Source organism: Heteronotia binoei, chromosome 12 (assembly GCF_032191835.1).
Source record: "Heteronotia binoei isolate CCM8104 ecotype False Entrance Well chromosome 12, APGP_CSIRO_Hbin_v1, whole genome shotgun sequence".
In the NCBI taxonomy this organism is placed as follows: Eukaryota; Metazoa; Chordata; class Lepidosauria; order Squamata; family Gekkonidae; genus Heteronotia; species Heteronotia binoei.
Window position 1 is genome coordinate 54,840,656 of NC_083234.1, and position 18,320 is coordinate 54,858,975.

Genomic DNA, 18,320 nt, shown 5'->3' on the forward strand with positions numbered 1-18,320 from the left:
CATGCAGATTCGCCGGCGTCAGGATGGTCGTGGCGCCAGTAAAACGTGAGTGCGAAAACACCCAGAGTGTTGGACTTGATGGGCCGTTGGCCTGATCCAACATGGCTTCTCTTATGTTCTTAGGAGTTGTTCAAAGTTGTGACCCTGCTTTGGTTAAGAACTGGGCCCACCTACTTTCCTGGACTTGGGTCAGGGGGATACATGGATAATGCCCCTCCCCCAGTGTCTAGGTATGTTGAGTCATTCACTCCAACAAGCATGTTTGAGAGATCTTTCTTGGGATGAAAAATAATATAGAATCATATAAGAGGAAAGTGTAAAGAAACTCATCCCTTTAAGCAGTTTCTTGCTAAATTCACACTGTGGTTCAAGTAGGCTTCCCAATCCCCAGGTCCCAGCGGGGGATCCCCTGGTTTTACAGGCTTCCCCCTCCCCCAGCAGCTGGCCGGCAGGGTAAGCTCCACCCCCACAGCCATTATGCACCTCCAGGAACGATTCCCATAGGGAATGCTGGGGAATTGATCTGCGGGTGTCAGGGTCTTTGGAGGGGCTGTTTTTTGAGATGCCAAATTTTCCATATACCATCTAGTGTTTCTCCCAAAATACCTCCCAAGTTTTAAAAGGATTGGACCAGGGGGTCCAATTCTATGAGCCCCAAAAGAAGGTGCCCCTATCCTTCATTATTTCCTATAGAAGGAAGGCATTCTAAAATGTGTGCTGTCCCTTTAAATGTGATGACCAGAACTCCCTTGGAGTTCAATTATGCTTGTCACACCCTTGCTCCTGGCTCCACTTCCAAAGTCTCCTGGCTCTACCCCCAAAGTCCCCAGATATTTCTTGAATTGGACTTGGTAACCCTAGGTTCAAGTTATGGCCTAGCTAAAGATCAGGGGCATTTCTTTCTCTGAGAACACAGCTCAAACTGCTTGTAGCTTCAGAGTCAGAGAGGGAAGACAGGAGGCCACCCAGATGCTTCTCAGACTGAGGCCAAAAGAATCTAGGAGGTGCCAAGCTCATGGATGGAAGAAGGTGTTCCCTTAACTGGACCTGATGCAATTGGTCCAGTTGGCAACCTCACCTGATTGGCTGTTTGAGCCACATGGTTAACAATAGACTTGATTTGTTAAGTCACAGCATTTGCTGTAAATTTGATTGGTTAACTAAAATCAAGCCAATGTGGGTTGCTGAACTTAAAGGAAACAGCTTTTGTCCTAGTTTTGACTGTTGTCTGGATTACATCTAACTTGGGACACTTCTTAGTTATGGGTGGGTCATACTGACTGAAGCCCTTGTCTTGGTCTTTGGATTTGGAAACCCTCGTACCTACGGAATTAAATCAAAACATGGAGCTCTCTGATTTTCTGTAAATTAGAATTGTTTACATCAAATGTGATTATAGGTGGTATCCCTCAATTCAGTACCTGTCAGTGTAAACTAACACATAACAAATAACACCTGGTAGCAATTGTAATTAGCTCTGTATAACACATGACTGCTGTGGTAAACCTTGAGAAACTTGTCTCATCAAAAAGTACGGTGTCCTGCTTACTGTGAAATTTTGATGAATGATGTGCCACTTGAAGATTTTTATGTAGGCATTTGGGTAAGTGATTCCTGGTTTTACTGATTACTGCATACAATTTTTGAGTAGATTGTTATGACTGTTTGTATGACTCAGTTCCAGACTGAAAGGAAAATTATGGCTAGTTGGCTTTAAAGACAAATTCATATTTGGAATAGAATCTTGCCGGTATTCCGTGGCTGTTATACTGTGCTATTCATGGACTGGCTGTTGGCTGCCTAAGATTTTTATGCAACCAGGCTCTGTAAAGTCTTCACCAAATGAATTGTGACTTGAGAGTTCTTCAAATGTTCTTGCTTTCAATGAATACCTGGGTTTGATCCCATGAACCTGCTCTAAACCATCAAGAGCTTCCATCAATTTGCAGTTAACTTACATCTTTAAGAATCTGTTTAAAAGACTTTCAACAGGACTGAGGTGCTTCATAAGAACTGTCTAAAGACTCATGCTATATGTTAAGACTGTTCAAGCCTTTGGCAATAATAGTTGGATTGTATGTTTAATTTTTGCATGGAGTGTGTAAGAATATATGTGTAGTGGCATTAGTATCATGGTGTGTTTCTTTTTAATTCTGTGTCCATACCACCGAGGTCCCTGATTCATTATTTAGGCATCAGCCGAGGTCCACAACCTCCTCCCAACTGAAAAAGCTTCATTTCCTACCAGGGGATATGTTTATCGACAGCAGAGTACAAGAGAATTGCACTGTGCTGACTCCTCCAGCAACTCCTGCAAACTGACCCAGAGGCCTTTGAAATGTTCCAGTCACGCCACCCACTTCCAGTCACTTCCCTTTAGATACAACAGCACAAGACAGTTGCATTGTGTCCCCCCACCCTGCAGTGTACTGAAAATCCTGAAGGGCTGAGAAAGTATCTGGGTTTTTTTTCCTGCTGCAGGGGCAGAGGAACTGTGACTGATTGGTGAAGGAAAGGTCCCCTGTGCAAGCACCAATCATTTCCGACTCTGGGGTGACATTGCTTTCACAATGTTTTTATGGCAGACTTTTTACAGGGTGGTTTGCCATTGCCTTCCTCAGTCATCTACACTTTCCCCCCAGCAAGCTGGGTACTCATTTTACCGACCTCAGAATGATGGAAGGTTGAGTCAACCTTGAGCTGGCTACCTGAAAACTCAGCTTCCACCGGGGATCAAACTCAGGTCATGAGCAGAGTTTAGGACTGCCGTACTGCAGCCACGGGGCTCTTATGTGTGGTGAAACAAAACCACAAATGTGCGGAATGCTACATACCTTTGGGGGGGGAGGGAAGCTGTAATGGATATTCCATTGAATGCCTGTTACTTCGGTGCTCCTAAAAATCTGCCGCTATAAATAAAATTCAGTTGGCTTTACCCAGCTATTAGCCAGAAAAATTCCTAATGTGGTTTACATCTTCATATCTGATATCACTGGGGTGGACTGAATGTCCTTTGTCTGTGCATCCTTCTTCCCACCTCCAAAGGGCTCTCTGTAGCTTTGGATCACTGACCAACAATCCAGGGATTTACCAGACCATCATGAACTGTCTGTGGGCATATCTCCTAAGAAATTGTTTCCTGAAAGTTCTGATGTTTCTAGAGTGTGCAGAAACCATTATTTCTGGAAATAATCTTATCATTTTGCGTAACTAATTCCTGGGGATGGGGTGTATTTCATCAGGTGATGAACGTGGGAATTAAAGAGCCAATTGAAAGCACAGACTCCCAACTGGTGTGAAGAGAGGCCCACTGCAAAGATGAAAGCTGCATTGTTGATCATTTTGTTGGCATCTGTCTGCCTGCTCCCTGCTGGAGCTGAGGATACCAGAATTGATGATATCCAAATTCCCGTTTTTCCAAACTTTGATGTCCAAAAGGTAAGCACCAAATGGGCTCTAAATAATGGTTTACGAAATCTCACAATGTTGATGTAAGAATCCCTGACTTCATCCCTGACTTCACGGGGACAGCCAGTTTGGGTCTGTGACAACCAAAACAAAGGTCTTCAGTAATATACATTGCATGAGATATAGAACAAAAAAAAGTAAATATTTCTCCCCAACATAAGCTCCTATTACATATAAACACCTTGTTTCTTTAACTGTAACTAAGTCTTCAGGACCAGATGAATTGCATCCAAGGATACTAGAGGAACTCACAGATGTAATTTCTGAGCCTCTGTCCATTATTGTTGAGAATCCTTGGAGAACAGGTGAGGTATCAGAAGAGCAGAGTTGGGCAAATGTTGTCCCCATCTTCAAGAAGGGGGGAAAGGAGGATCTGGGTAACTACCACCCCATCAGCTTGACATCTATATGTATACTTGAAGGGCTGCCATATAGAGGATGAAGTGGAGTTATTTTCTGTTGGCCCAGAAGGCTAGACCAGAACCAATGGGTTGAAATTAAATTTAGTTTTCAGCTAAATATGAGGAAGAACTTCTTGTCAGTTAGTGAGGTTCCTCAGTGGAACAGGCTTCTTCTGAAGATGATGGGCACTCCTTCTGTAGATGTTCTTAAGCAGAAGCTAGATGGCCATCTGTCAGCAATGCTGATACTGTGAACTTAGGCGGTTCATGAGAGGGAGGGCAGGAAAGGTTGCACCAGTGCTTAGTTCTCGTGCCATTTCTTACATGCCCAGTGAAATGCCAATTGGCACTTTGGAGTCAGGAAGCAATTTCCTCCAAGCCAGTGTAACCTGGGATCCTGGATGATGATGATGATTATTATTATTTTGTCTTCTTCTAGGCATGAAGCAGTGGTCACTGGCAATGTTCCCTCTAAGCTGTGGAGTCTTGTGAGCAAAAATTCTACTTTGTTAGCTCTGGCATTAAAGTTGTGAGCTACTGCATAAATTATTGTGCTCTGGGACCATCTTTCCTGAGCTAAGACAAAAAGTTGTGAACTGGAGGCTAAAAATCTGTGAGCTAGCTCATGCTAACTCAGCTTAGAGGGAACACTGGTCACTGGATGTATGTGAGGGAGGTAGCTGTGAATTTGTGGCATTGTTCAGGAGGATGGACTAGATGACTCTGGAGGCCTTTTACAATTCTATGATTCTATAATCCTCCTCATTAATAGTTTTTAACACATTTTCTACAGGATAAATGATTCTTACTTCAAACATTTTGAATTTCAGATTTCATAAGTACTACATTATTCCATATTATGTATTTTATCATTTTTGCATACTAACTATAACTTTTAATATAACAATCCTCACCGCCCAGCCGGACCCCAGGGAGGCTGCTATGTGGCTCAGCTCGACCCAGCAATCCTTGAGGGTCAGACCAAGTGATCTCGAGGGCCAAAAATGGCCCTTGGGATGGACATTCTCCACCCCTGCCTTATGACCTGATCAGTATGATTTAAATGAAAAACTGGAAGGAAGAGGAAAATAGACACATTTCTGCTATGAACTCCTATATCACATTTCCAAATCAATCATGGCCAATTGGAAGGGAAACTTCAGCTGCTTACAGACGGGCAGTTTAAGTTGATCCAGAGATGCCTTAGAAACTGACTAGAAAAACCCATCCAAATGTTCACATCTGCCACCATCTGTCCTGTACACACCCTGTCCTCCAGCATCCTCAGAGGAGCTCAAAAAGCTTCCACTTTTGAAGTGGTAGCAAATTTTTGAGCTGCCTGCCAGTTGCCTCTTTGGCATCTGGACGTGGAAATGCACAAATGAGGTGGATTGGTGGTGTGAACCCGCCAATCAGCTCTAGGTGCTCACTGGTATTCTTCTACAACCGTCTGACTACACCAAGGCATCCCTCGGGTGGGATAGGGGTTCCTTGCACTGGAGCATGTGGTGGTTTGAGACACTTCTTTTTGAGCCTGCCAATTTGGGATGCCTCCCATGCACCCCAAACTGCCTGTCTGTAAGCAGCCTCCCAGAGACAGTTCTTGTGGGTAGGGGCTCAGTATCATTCAGTTGTAACCAAGTAACTGTTTTGTTATTTACATTGTGAAGTACCCTCAGTTGTTTTAAATAAACAAATAAAGCAAATGGAAGATGGGCTCATAGCCTTTTTGTGGGTGTCTCACTCTGATGCACCAGCAGAAATAGCTGCTGAGGTTAAATACTTGGGGGTCCCTGCCCTGGAAGGCTGCCTCTTCCTTAGCCCCTCTACCCCAAGGTGGTTGTCCCATCCTGTTTCCCTTTCCCTCCAGGCTCACTCCATTGCTGGTGTCTCCTCAGACATGTTCGGCCTCCCTGCTGGCTTTCATATTTCTCTCCCTAATCAGGAGTTAATTGGATCTCAGCTCCCAAGATGAGGAAGGACAGCTGGGAAGGGCAGGGAAAGAGGGAAGCAGATCTGACAAGTGGGGCCAAGGCACAGGTTGTGGGGGTTTTCAGAACTTGCACCTCTGGGGACAGGGGGTGGCAGAGAGGGGTCACACTTTGAAGCTCATTGGGACCCAGGATCCGGTCTTTGCTGGCTTCATCCTAGGAGAGATCATGAAGGAGGTATTAGGCTAGTTGTTTGGCCTGCTGCAATGCCCTTGAGCCTCCTGAGAAACGGGCTTTTCTCAGCCTCTGAATAGATAGGGTTGGGAATTTGTAGACAGCCTGCCTCCTCACCACCATTACTTTATATTGAAAGCATGCCCAGGGCCACTGTGATTACTTCCCCCCACCCCAAATAATTTCAGTTTCCAAGTGCACTCCTGTCTGTGTCATAGATCAGATTCTTGATTAATAAATTGATCTTGAGCTCTTCTTTCTAGGTTGCTGGGACTTGGTATCGCATTGCAAATGTCTTGAGAAACAGGGATCCAATGACGGTCATCTCCTTTGATGATGTACTGGAGCCTACTGCTGAAGGAAACTTGATTTTTATAATGCGCTACGTTGAGTAAGTTCCCCTGTGTTATTACAATTATCAGCTTCCTTTGCAAAGTGCAATCTGTTCATAAAGTAAAGTCTGTATGTGTGTTGGAATGGCAAAGCAACTAGCACTGTTTTGTTTCCTAGACAGTTGCATTCTGCTATTAAATAAAGAAGTAAGTATGTTGCAAGGAGAGCTGAACTACTTCTTTCTCTACCTTCTCTATCCCTTGCATAATCTTGTAAACCTCTAGCATGTCACCCCTCAGTCAACGTTTCTCCAAGCTAAAGAGCCCCAAGCATTTTAACCTTTCTTCATAGGGAAAGTGTTCCAACCTTTTAATCATTCTAGTTCTCCTTTGGGGAACTTTTTCCAGTGCTATATCTTTTTTGAGGTGTGGTGACCAGAATTTTACATAGTATTCCAAATGAGGCCGTACCACCGATTTATTGTATTTGCAAACTGGTAATAATACAAAGAACGCAAAGAAAATATTTCATAATAATAATAAATTTGTATTCATGAATATATCACAGTTTATTTCTTAGTTCTCAACCCTTCCATGATTCTCCTTGTATGTGTTGTTGTAACCTCTGGGTGGGGCCTGGAGATTCACCTGAATTACTGCTCATCTCCAGAGACATGGTTCTCAAACTTCAGGTTGTGGCTGGAGCTCTCCTGGAATTACAACTGATTTCCAGGCACATGGAGAAAATGGCTGCCTTGGAAGGTGGACTGTATGGCATTAGGCCCCATTGAAGTCACTCCCATCCCCAAACCTCACTTTCCTCAGGTTCCACCCTCAGAATCTCCAGGTATTTGCCAATCCAGAGCTGGCAACCTTGTCCAGAACTAGGGTTCCCAGCCTCCTGCTGGGGGCAGGGGTTCCCTGGTTTTGGTGATCCCAACCCACTGGCATGGGGCTGGCCAGCAGGGGGATCCCTACCTCCAAGAGCTCTGTCAGTGCCTGATGTGTCTGGTGTGATGATGTCACCCAGTAGTGATGTCTTTGCTCCAGGCCTGTTGTGCAGGGACCCTCTAGCATTTGGGTGAAAATTCTATGGCACCACAAGATAGCCAACAGATATATCTATCCCCTTGGCAACCTTATCCAGAGCAGAAAGCAGTTTCCTTGGAGAAAATGGCTGCTTTGGAAGGTGGATTGTGAGGCATTATATCTTTCTGAGATCCTTCCCCAGCCCTGCGCACTTCAGGCTTCACCCCAAAATCTCCAGTAATTCACCAACCCAGAGCTGACAACCCTAGAGACCGCACCACAACATCACTTCTGGGGAAACTGGGAAGTGACATTAAGTAGGTTTAGAAACTGCCTGAAACTCTACAGCAAAACCATAGCATTTCCAGTGTTTCCTAGAGCTACCCAGTGTCAGTTCCAGGTGTTTCTCAGAAGTTAGGGATTTTTTTTGTAGCAGTGACTCTTTTGCATATTAGGCCACACACCCCTGATATAGCCAATCCTTCAAGAGTTTGCAGGGCTCTTATTCCAGGGCTAACTGTAAGCTCCAGGAGGATTGGCTACAGCAAGGGTGTGTTTAACCCTTGAGAGGGGGTCCATTATTCTGAACTTGTGAATTTAGCAAATTCAGTAATCTCATTTTCAGATGGCCCTTTAATCCCCCCACCCCACACCCCGAGGACTCTTAATCTTAGATCTGCAATGAAATCACCTAGGATATTTAAAGTTCTCCCACCGGGTTTTTTTAGAATTGTGGTTTTAAATGTCAGATATATTTTCCTATAATCTTTTGAGTAGACAAAGAGTGGAAGGGCATTGCTGACATTTGATGACATATATAATGTTGATAAATGCATGAGTGAATGAACATGAAATGGTGTGGCTGGTGTTTTTAAATCTAGTTAGTTAATGTGTTATCAGAGTAAATATGGGGACAGAGCTGGCATCTTGGTCTGTTGCAGGCCTGGTCCACAATAAATGCGTGTTTTCACCATTTATTTTTATCCTTCACCCTGCTGGTTTACAGACCAGAAACCACATTTTAAAATATGGTTAAGAAACAAATATGTTCAGAGCATAATTCCTGTAAATGCACCATGCCTATCTGGCCCAGTTTCTGAAGAGAGGAAAGGAGGAGGGAACAGGTGAGCTCTCCCAGCCCATAAGGTGGGGAAACTGTGATAGACAGCTGCACTAGGTAGCCAGAGGAAAGCAGAAGACCCAGCAACTAGGCAGCGCCTTTAAACAGCAGTGCAGATTCAGAATGCTACATTAAGCAGGAAAGTCTTCCAAATTTGTTGGTGGTAGCAGTTCCTGCATGCCAGGAATGTAATTGTTATACTCTAGGAGTAAGGGAACGGGGTGGTGCCACCAGGCGGAGACCTGGGACAGCTGTGGAACTTTGACAGGATCCTGGGACACCAGGGAATGGGTCTTGTGAGACCTTTCCTTCACACAATGCTTTTTCTATAACCCATTTTTTAAAGCCTGGGAAAGCCCTCCAGCAGTGGAGGAGAGGGACAGTCACAGAAGGCTGAGAAAAGGAAAGTGTGGGAGAAACCTCCATGTTGCTAGTCATTGCCATGGTTGATGCTGCATTTGCACCAGCAGAACCATTTCCATGTGGAATGGAAACAACCTATCATTCCTTTTCTTCCCTCAGAGATGAAGTATGTAAGACAACTAAAGTTGAAGCACTGCACACAAACCAGCCTGGTATATTCACAGTTTCTAGTAAGTACAAGTTACTTTTAGTTTCTGGTAAGTATGAGTCACTTAAACAGTGGGTCCAGAAGGGCAGAATAAGCTGCCCCAAGGATGCCCCATGATGGGCCCAAAAAAGCACATCCAAACACTTACCCCTTCCTTAGCTGTCCTTCTGCCACTTCAAAAAGCTACCACATACAAAGTGGTAGCAAACTGATGAGGCATATCCAAGGCACAGTTCCCGGCCATCTGAACAACCAGGAAGCACTCAGGGGCTACAATAAGTTGCCTGAGTGCTCTGAACACTTCTCCAGAATGCCTGCAGTCAGTACCTGATCTGGCGGCTGGCTGTGCATTGTCTGACTGCCCCAGGGCACTTCTCTGTATGCCAGCTTACTTCCGGGATGGGACGCAGCCACCCCAAGCCAGCTGTCAGAACCCAGACAAAGAGATGTTTTCAGGAGATGAAGTCAGCTTGGAAGAGGTATTGCCATTTGTGGAGTGCATAGGCTCCTTGTTTTTTTGCCTCTGATCAATAGGCTTGGCAGATTTTCGTAAAGCTTCTTAACCCTCTAGGTTCAGAGATGACCATGGAAAATATGGGTATCAGAACTGAACCCCTTTAATTTGCATAATGCTGTTCTCAATCTGTCAATTGCCAACAAATTGTGACAACCAAAAAGAAGGGAACAACTACAAAAAAAAAAAACCTTGCGGCAGAAAAGCAATATATATGGGGTCTCAATTTCTTATGCATTAGACATGTAAGCACACTCAAGAAGATATTACAGCTGTGTGATTCTTGTACAAATGTGGCTTATTTCAGGAGCTGGAGCTTTGAAAAAAGGTGTTTGAATTCTCCTTAATTCTCAGTGAAAAGCCAAAATAAAGGTTTGGTCTTGGATCCTGCTTATATTGCTTCCTGCCCTCTGTTGTTGAGTTGGCCAGGGTTGGGACTGCTTTCTGGGAAAAGATGTGACTGGGATTGCCTCACATCTGTCCGCTGTACCAAAAAAGCCCAGTGCATTCTGCCTCCCCCCCCCTTGGGAGGAGTGTTACACAGAGATGCAGAAAGCAAGTTGTCTGAATGTAATCTGCTCATTTTGCTGCAAATTCTAGAAGCTGTTTGGAGAGAAGTGATATTTCTGTTTGTAATGGGTGTTTTCTATTTCAGCTTCCAATGAAACCATAACAATGATGGAAGTAGATTATGAAAGTTACTACTTTGTACTTGTTAGAGGGAAAAACATATACGGCATGTATCTCTTAAGTAAGTGTCACTGAAACTGAATCTCTTGGTGGTGGATGGGACAATAAATTGCATTTGGTACAGATGAAAATTTTTGAAAACTGTACATTTTGGTGGTTAAAAATCATGTTCTTCATCCAAAGAGATCATAACAGGTTACACAGACAGACTCCTGCATACTGTAATGGCACACATATACTAAAATTAGGAACTTTGCCGGCAAAGTGAAACTCTTTTGGCTCCATTCAGAGTTACACAGAAGTTTTGTCTGAAGACGGGCTTCAAATTCTCTTTGGTTTTTGTGTTAGGGGAAATCCAATGACAGTGTACAAATGTGTATCAATGTAGACATCAAGACAGTGTCCAGGTGTTTTCCCAAGTACTTTGCTTTCCTTTAGATGCTTCAGATGTTTCTTATAAGGAGAGATGCTAAATTTTTGTCACCAACATGCACCCACCATGAAAGATAGTATACTCTAAAGAACTCATTACATTTTAAAAGCAAATGTGCATGAAAGGCCCCTCCCCTGCTTTAAAAGAGAGAGAGAGAGAGAGAGAGAGAGAGAGAGAGAGAGAAAGGATATATGAGGCAAATATTGGAACTGAGCATTTAATTGACAGAATGCTTCCTTTTTGTTCCTGAGCTTGCATGTAGTTTGGTTGTATCCAGGTTGGACATGGATTTAAACTTCTTGGATGAAATCCAGCTAGAACACTATACTGGTTCTTTCATTCTCCAGTGGTCAGCTGAAGAGAAAGAGCTGCAGATCAACCTGAGAGGGGAAGCTGTATATCCCAGAGATTGTCTCATTCTCACTGCAGACAGTTGTGGACTTATTGGAGGAGGCAATAGACTGGCCTTTCAATCCAGCAATTAACCCTCCTACCTTCCACTGCCAACCAACTGAACAGGGAGGACACAACAAGGGGCTAGAGCAGATTAAGGGGTTCAAATCCAAAGCATGTTGGTTGGTCCTTCTACCTTTGTCGTTATTTTCAACAAGACTCTTTCCTTGGGCCTCAAGGCAGAACACGAGAAGCATCAGATGATGTCAGGACAAAATTCAAAAACCTTGCTGTATCTCTGGGATTTGATGGGAACCAAATAAGTGATGAGCGGCTAGCAGGTAAGAGAAATTACTTGTGGAATTTATATCAAGTTGACTGAGGGAAATAAAGACCCATGACATGTGTGTAGATTTTCTTGGCCATATAAAGAGCTGGCAGGAGGAGGAGGAGCTGGTCCTGCTAAGTCAACTCATCTTGACCAGAAGAAGACATGAAGATGTTCACCCAGGAATGGTGCAAGTTGCATAAACAACGTACAACTTCTCTAGGAATGTGGGGGCTAATGAGAATGGGATCAAAGTGCCATGTTGATGGCATTACAGGTTTTCTTAATGGCTGGCAAGAAATCCCATTTTAAACTTAAGACAACTTGTAGGTATGACAGGTATTAACTAATTGCACAAACTTTATCACTTCTATTAATGCAATACTGCCTAATATTTATGTATATTCAATCCTTTTTAATGTTGTATAATGCATTTTTTGTATATTTGTAAAATACAATTTTCAAAAAGAAAAAAAAGACATCTCAGCTGAGCAAAATATGGAGCATAGTTACACTGAAAAGCTAAAGAGTTTGGAGGGATATTGCTCCACTATAGAATTGAGGGACAAACTATACAATTTTTTTTAATGAGTCTGGTCTGGGTTCCATGGACCCAGCATCGTTTCTCAGCAGCCATGCAGCAGTTGTGCGGAATGTTTTTTTGAAAACAGTAGAGAACCCAATTCAGCTCAGTACTGCATTACGAGAAAAGGCTGGGCTCCTGCTTTCCTCATCCTCCCATGCCATTTTCCTGAGCCTAAATAGGCCCAATAGAAAGTTCTTTGCATAACTTTGAAGCTGGGTGTGCAAGGAATAGTCAGAACAGAGCTCCAGTCTTGCACAAATAACTCCCAGCTGGGATATTTGAGCTCAGTCAAGGAAGGGTGCAGAGGCAGGAACTCCTCTTCTCTCTGCATCGCAGTTCTGAGCTGAATTGAGATCATGTACAATTTTTTAAAAGACATTCCCTGCAGCTGTTGTGTGGAAGTTAGGGAAAGTAAGGTGGCTCCTTCCGCCTGCGCCAGACTTGCCACAAAATCATAAAATTAAGCTTGGCCCTGAGGTAGCCAAAGATGAAGGCCAGGGATTTCAGGGTTCATCACTGAGACGAACCACTAAAAACTACCGTAAAGCTATATGTCCCTTCTTCCTGTGCAAGAAGAAAATGACTTTGCAAGAAGACAATGGCTGTGCAACAGCAGTTCCTCTGAATGGCTGGCCGGTACCAGTAGAAATCATAAGAACTGGACTTTTGGTTTGTGGCACTTCAGGTACAAGCTGAACCTGAGTATAACACATCTCTCTCCTTGCAGATCCTGAACTGAGGAACACACCCTCTGGGTCCAAATTCTGGCCAAGATTGTTTGGAAAAAGACTAATTTCCTGGCATTGGGATATCATTGTCCTGTGCCCCAATAGCTTCATTTATTATCCAAGTCCTGTGATGAGTGGTTGATAAAATTTCCCCTGCAGCTGTTTTCATTTGCTTCCTAATGCACACTTGGAAGGGTATCTGATTGTGAGTTGCCAACTGATTGGAAAAACCATCTTAGCTTTGTTGGTTTCTTTGCTGACATCTGCAGATGAAGCTTTCAGCAGAATGGCAATGGAAGTAGAATATCATAGACAGGGCTTTTTATGTAGAAAAAGCCCACCAGGAACTCATTTGCATATTAGGCCACACACCCCTGATGTCAAACCAGCCAGAACTGCGTCTCAGCTCAAAAAAAGCCCTGATTATAGATCAGCAGACAATTATGGGGGTTTATTTGTGGGGCCTAATTCCACCTGGTGACCAGGTCTCTTTCCTTCCACAGAGACATGTGAAATGATTGACATAGATTTAGGTAAGTTCCCAGAAATGGAAAGGCTGAATGTTGGAGGAGAGGGAATCCTACACTCTGCACGTGAGATTGTAAAAACCAGTAATAACAGGCACCCATCACACTTGAACAAAAGTGACAGCTCCAAGATCATATCCTTTCTACCATATGGGATGGCAATGTAGAATCCTGGGGCCATCTGGAATCATAATTGGACATGATCTTTGTAATTTTGAAATATAACATTCAAGTCCCTATTTAAAAAAAGTTCTCATCATAGTAAAGAGCCTAGTAGCACCTTTAAAGCTAATAAATTGGATTGCAGCCAGGGCTGGATTGGTGGAGGGTGGGGGGCAGAGGGGACACTAGCCCCAGGCACCGCCGGGTGGCACTGAATTGGGTGCCCATGCCCTGGGCAGGCTGGAACGGAAAGAAAGATCTGCAGATTTTGCTGCCTGACCACAAGGTGGAGAGGCAGTAAAAGCAGCCTCATGGCTCGTCCCAGTTTAAACACTCCGCTAGCATGCTTAAATGGAGGGGAGGCGATTACATGCCTTTGCCATCTCCCCGCAAGGTGAGGAGGTGGCAAAGATAAGCCCCTCAGCTTCCCTCCCCATATAAACACCCTGATGGGGTGTTTAAATGGGGAGGGTAGGCAGCCCCGCGGGGTGTTTAAATGGGGTGAGGAAGCAGATTGCCTGCCTTTGCTGTCTCCCTGCAAAGGGGGGAGGCAGAAAAGGCAAGCGAGCCCCAAAGCTTCCCTCCCCATTTAAACACCAGGGCGTTTAAATGCGGGGTGGATGGGGTGCAGATCACCTGCATCCCATTTTTTAGTGGGGGCACCATTTTTTGGTTTTGCCTCCACTCAAAAAATATGTAGATCCAGCCCTGATTGTACCATAAACTTTCGAGACACACAGCTCTCTGCTATTTTGCAGGAACAGATTAACGTGGCTAACTTCTCTAATTCTCATCATGGAGCTGGGAAGCAAAAATGGGCTGGAAAAATAGTATTGTAGTGATCCCCCTCTTCTCAGCCTACCATGAAGTTCCTGAAGTGGCTTGCAGCACAGTCCTATTCAGGTCTGCTCAGAAATAATGGCTCCTGTATTCAGTGGGGCTTACTCCCAGATCAGGCAGGTGTGTTAAGGATTGCAGCCTTGAAAACATTCAGTAGTTCTGTATGTGTCGGTGACAAGAGACCCCACTTTGTTCAGCTGGCAAAAGCAAGCTCCTGCAAGGGTGAGGTGGGGCTGACACTCTCCCAGGGGAGATGGGTTCCTGAGGCTGGAATGTGAGGGAGGCTATGCAATCTGGACTATGTCCCTGGTGGAACCTGGGGGCTAATTTTACCACTTCCCAATTGCAGAAGACTTAAGAACATAAGAGAAGCCATGTTGGATCAGGCCAATCGCCCATCCAGTCCAGCACTCTGTATCACACAGTGGTCAAAAAATATATATATACACAAACACACACACACACACACATATATATATACACACACACACACACTGTGGCTAATAGCCACTGATGGACCTCTGCTCCATATTTTTATCTAAGCCCCTCTTGAAGCTGTCTATGCTTGTAGCCGCCACCACCTCCTGTGGCAGTGAATTCCACATGTTAATCACCCTTTGGGTGAAGAAGTACCTCCTTTTATCCATTTTAACCTGTCTGCTCAGCAATTTCATCGAATGCCCACGAGTTCTTTTATTGTGAGAAAGGGAGAAAAGTACTTCTTTCTCTACCTTCTCTATCCCATGCATAATCTTGTAAACCTCTATCATGTCACCCCGCAGTTGATGTTTCTCGAAGCTAAAGAGCCCCGAGCGTTTTAACCTTTCTTCATAGGGAAAGTGTTCCAACACTTTAATCATTCTAGTTGCCCTTTTCTGCACTTTTTCCAATGCTATATCCTTTTTGAGGTGCGGTGACCAGAATTGCACACAGTATTTCACATGAGATCACACCATCAATTTATACAGGGGCATTATGATACTGGCTGATTTGTTTTCAATTCCCTTCCTAATAATTCCCAGCATGGCTGTAAAGTACTGGGGTTGGCGCAGTAAGAGACCAGAGTCGGAGAGTGATTTCAGCAAGCTTTACTTCAGGAACACGCACACACAGACTGAGCTCTATTCAAACTTCCCGCTCTTTTATACAATTCTTGCCCCCTTCTGATTGGTCCTTAACTATCTACATGGATTGGCTATTTACAGGGCCCTAAGGGCCTATCAGGGTACAGTATGAGCCTAGATGTTGATTGGCTACTTATGTTTCAATCCTTCCCCTGATTGGGCACGCTTAGGCCTTCTCTGGAACCCTGGTGTGGAGTACAAGCTTTGGCTTGTTCAGCTTCCCTCCAAAAGTAACAGTTCCCTCCAAAAGTAACAGTTCTCCCATTTAAGCCTAGGACACAACAATGGCATTGGCCTTTTTTATTGCAATCGCACACTGTCTTGACATTTTCAGTGAGTTATCTACCACAACCCCAAGCTCCCTCTTGGTCATTCTCTGCCAGTTCACACCCCATCAACTGGTATTTGTAGCTTGGAGTTTTGGCCCCAATGTGCATTACTTTGCACTTGGCCACATTGAACCTCATCTGCCATGTTGATGCCCACTCACCCAGCCTCAACAGATCCCTTTGGAGTGCCTCACAATCCTCTCTGGTTCTCACCACCCTGAACAATTTAGTGTCATTTGCAAACCTGGCCACTTCACTGTTCACTCCCAGCTCCAAATTATTTATGAACAAGTTGACTTCAGTGAATATCAGAAGTAAGCTGTGCATGCATAAAGAGCCACTGTCTGCACAGGTTGCCATTTTAAGATGGATGTTGAGCCACTCTCCAGGGTAGGCAGCACTGTTTACCTGCTGCAGAAGGCAGGGGGATGGTCTGTAACGATGACTGAACCACATTGGGGAAGTTCATCTGCCACCCATTACTGACCTTGAGGGACCCCTAATTGGTTTCCAAGGAACCACTTTATGTGCAATGATCATGTGTACTTGCCTGTAATCTGGAAGAAAGATGAAAAAGAGATCATGTTGCATTTTTCCTGTTATGAAGCATGCCAGCAAAAGTCTCTTTCACAATCCTATTTGTTCTTCAACAGGAAAATCAGAATTTGGAGGAATGTTTCAAGACTGCACAACTAACATTATCAGCATCATGGTCCTCCAGATAGCCCTCACTGCAATCTTCTGATTAGATTTGTCCTCTTTCAGATGAATAAAGAGACTCAGAGCATTTCTTTGCAGAATCCTTGTGTATGTTTGGAAAATATACCGCAACTCCAGAATGAAGTTTGCAAAAGTTCTTTCTTTCTGCTCGCCTTCCTTCTTCAAATAAAGACTAGTAATGATGGCCAACACACCTGTAGACCTTCCTGTTTTGACCTGAGCAATGCTAGCTTCAAAGTTTAGAAATGTTACAAAGTCACAGCCAATAGTAGCCCCTAGAATTTTCAAAGACAGAGATGAGCAGAGGTGGGTTGCCATTGCCTTCCTCTGCATAGCAACCTTGGGCATCCATGGTGGTCTTCCAACCAAGTACTAACCAGGGCCAAAGCTGCTTAGCTTCCATGAGTTGGTGTGATTGAGCTAGCTAGACTTTTCAGGTCAGGGCACCTCATAAATATGCTTAATAAATAAGCTTACTATATACCTAAACTTAACAAACACAATAGAGTGTATTGACACATCTCCCACACAGATTGGTATCAACACTGAATAGAAGCATCCCTGGACCAATCACCAGCCCCCTGCTGGTTCAAATGACCCAATGACATTCTAGCATGGGAACTTTGGTGTGTATATAGTTGGCCCCATTGGCCCATTCAGTAGTCTTAATCTGCTTATTACCATGCTGTAATCATGAATAAAGAGCTTTGATCACTGCAACTTCACCTCTTCCATGCATTGAACTCACTATTTAACATTGGCGATGAGGATGGGATCCTGTTGAGCAAGCCCCAGACATTGGCACTGCACCGTGCATCACTGCTCCACACTCTACACGCATTGCATCACCATCTCCGGCCATCATGGATACTGCTCCAGGAATGCTGCCTGAATTCAACTTTTCTCACCCCAAACTTTGGGAGACATGGGTGAAGCGCCTCCAATATTATCTTGTGTTCCACAAGATCAGGAACAAGGAAGAAAACTGAGAGATGAAGAAAGCTCTTCTGCTGAGCTCTTGCAGCATCGCCACCCTGAGACTGGTGGAGAGCCTGGCCGTCCCAGTAATGCTCGAAAACACCATCTTTGAGGAAATCATCTTGGCGCTGACCAGCCACTTCTTTCCAAAGCCTTCCCAGATTTTACAGCATATGTGTCCCATTGGGACGAACTCCCCGCACACAAGGGGTCCCTTCTATGGGGAAGTAGGGTGGTTGTGCTCCCACCTCTGCATCACCGGGTTCTGTCCACACTGCATGAAATTCATCCAGGGGGAGGGTGCGGATGAAGGTGTTTGCTCACAGCTACATGTGGTGGCCTGGGATAGATGACATGATTGAGTCTTGGGTCGCCAGGTGCCAACCCTGCCAGGAGACCCAATCAGCACCACCCCACACCCCTGTACAGCATTGGAAGTCCACCAGCATGCCTTGGTCCCATCTACATCTGGACATTGCCAGGCCATTCCAGGGACAAATTTTCTTCCTAATAGTGGACTCTTACTCCAAGTGGCTGGAAGTGGTTCCTGTCGCTTCCACCTCCTCCAAGGCTGCAATCAGTGTACTCTGCCAAGTCTTTGCTACACATGGCTTGATAGACACTCTCATCACAGACAATGGGTTGGCCTTCATGTCAGGTGAGTTCCATGACTTTTGTGGGCAGAATCTGATAAGGCTCGTCAGATCAGCACCTTTCCACCCAGCTACGAACAGGCAGGCAGAATGGATAGTGCAGACCATCAAGGAATCTCTCCGGTTGTTTTCGCACTCACCTCCAGCCGGCGCGACCCCCCTCTTCACCGCGCAGGATCTGCGCGGATTTCACACTAAATGCCTTGGAGCAGCCTTTTGCGCCAGAAAC

At 44.6% G+C, this 18,320-nt stretch overlaps 2 protein-coding genes and 1 long non-coding RNA gene across 3 annotated transcripts in view; all 3 read left to right on the forward strand.

Annotated features, from left to right (window-relative positions):
• The window catches only part of LOC132580508 (uncharacterized), a 205,055-nt gene that overhangs the window by 45,910 nt on the left and 140,825 nt on the right, over window positions 1-18,320 (forward strand). The window lies entirely within an intron of this gene.
• Window positions 1-18,320, forward strand: part of LOC132580507 (epididymal secretory protein 4-like) — a 112,712-nt gene that overhangs the window by 35,870 nt on the left and 58,522 nt on the right. The window lies entirely within an intron of this gene.
• On the forward strand, window positions 1,145-16,527 carry LOC132580505 (epididymal secretory protein 4-like). The gene is made up of 8 exons (XM_060251346.1): window positions 1,145-1,603; window positions 3,243-3,438; window positions 6,298-6,425; window positions 9,038-9,108; window positions 10,256-10,351; window positions 11,356-11,457; window positions 13,262-13,291; window positions 16,394-16,527. The coding sequence occupies exons 2-8, from the start codon at window positions 3,319-3,321 to the stop codon at window positions 16,483-16,485; spliced, it is 639 nt and encodes a 212-aa protein (XP_060107329.1). The 5' UTR covers window positions 1,145-1,603; window positions 3,243-3,318; the 3' UTR covers window positions 16,486-16,527.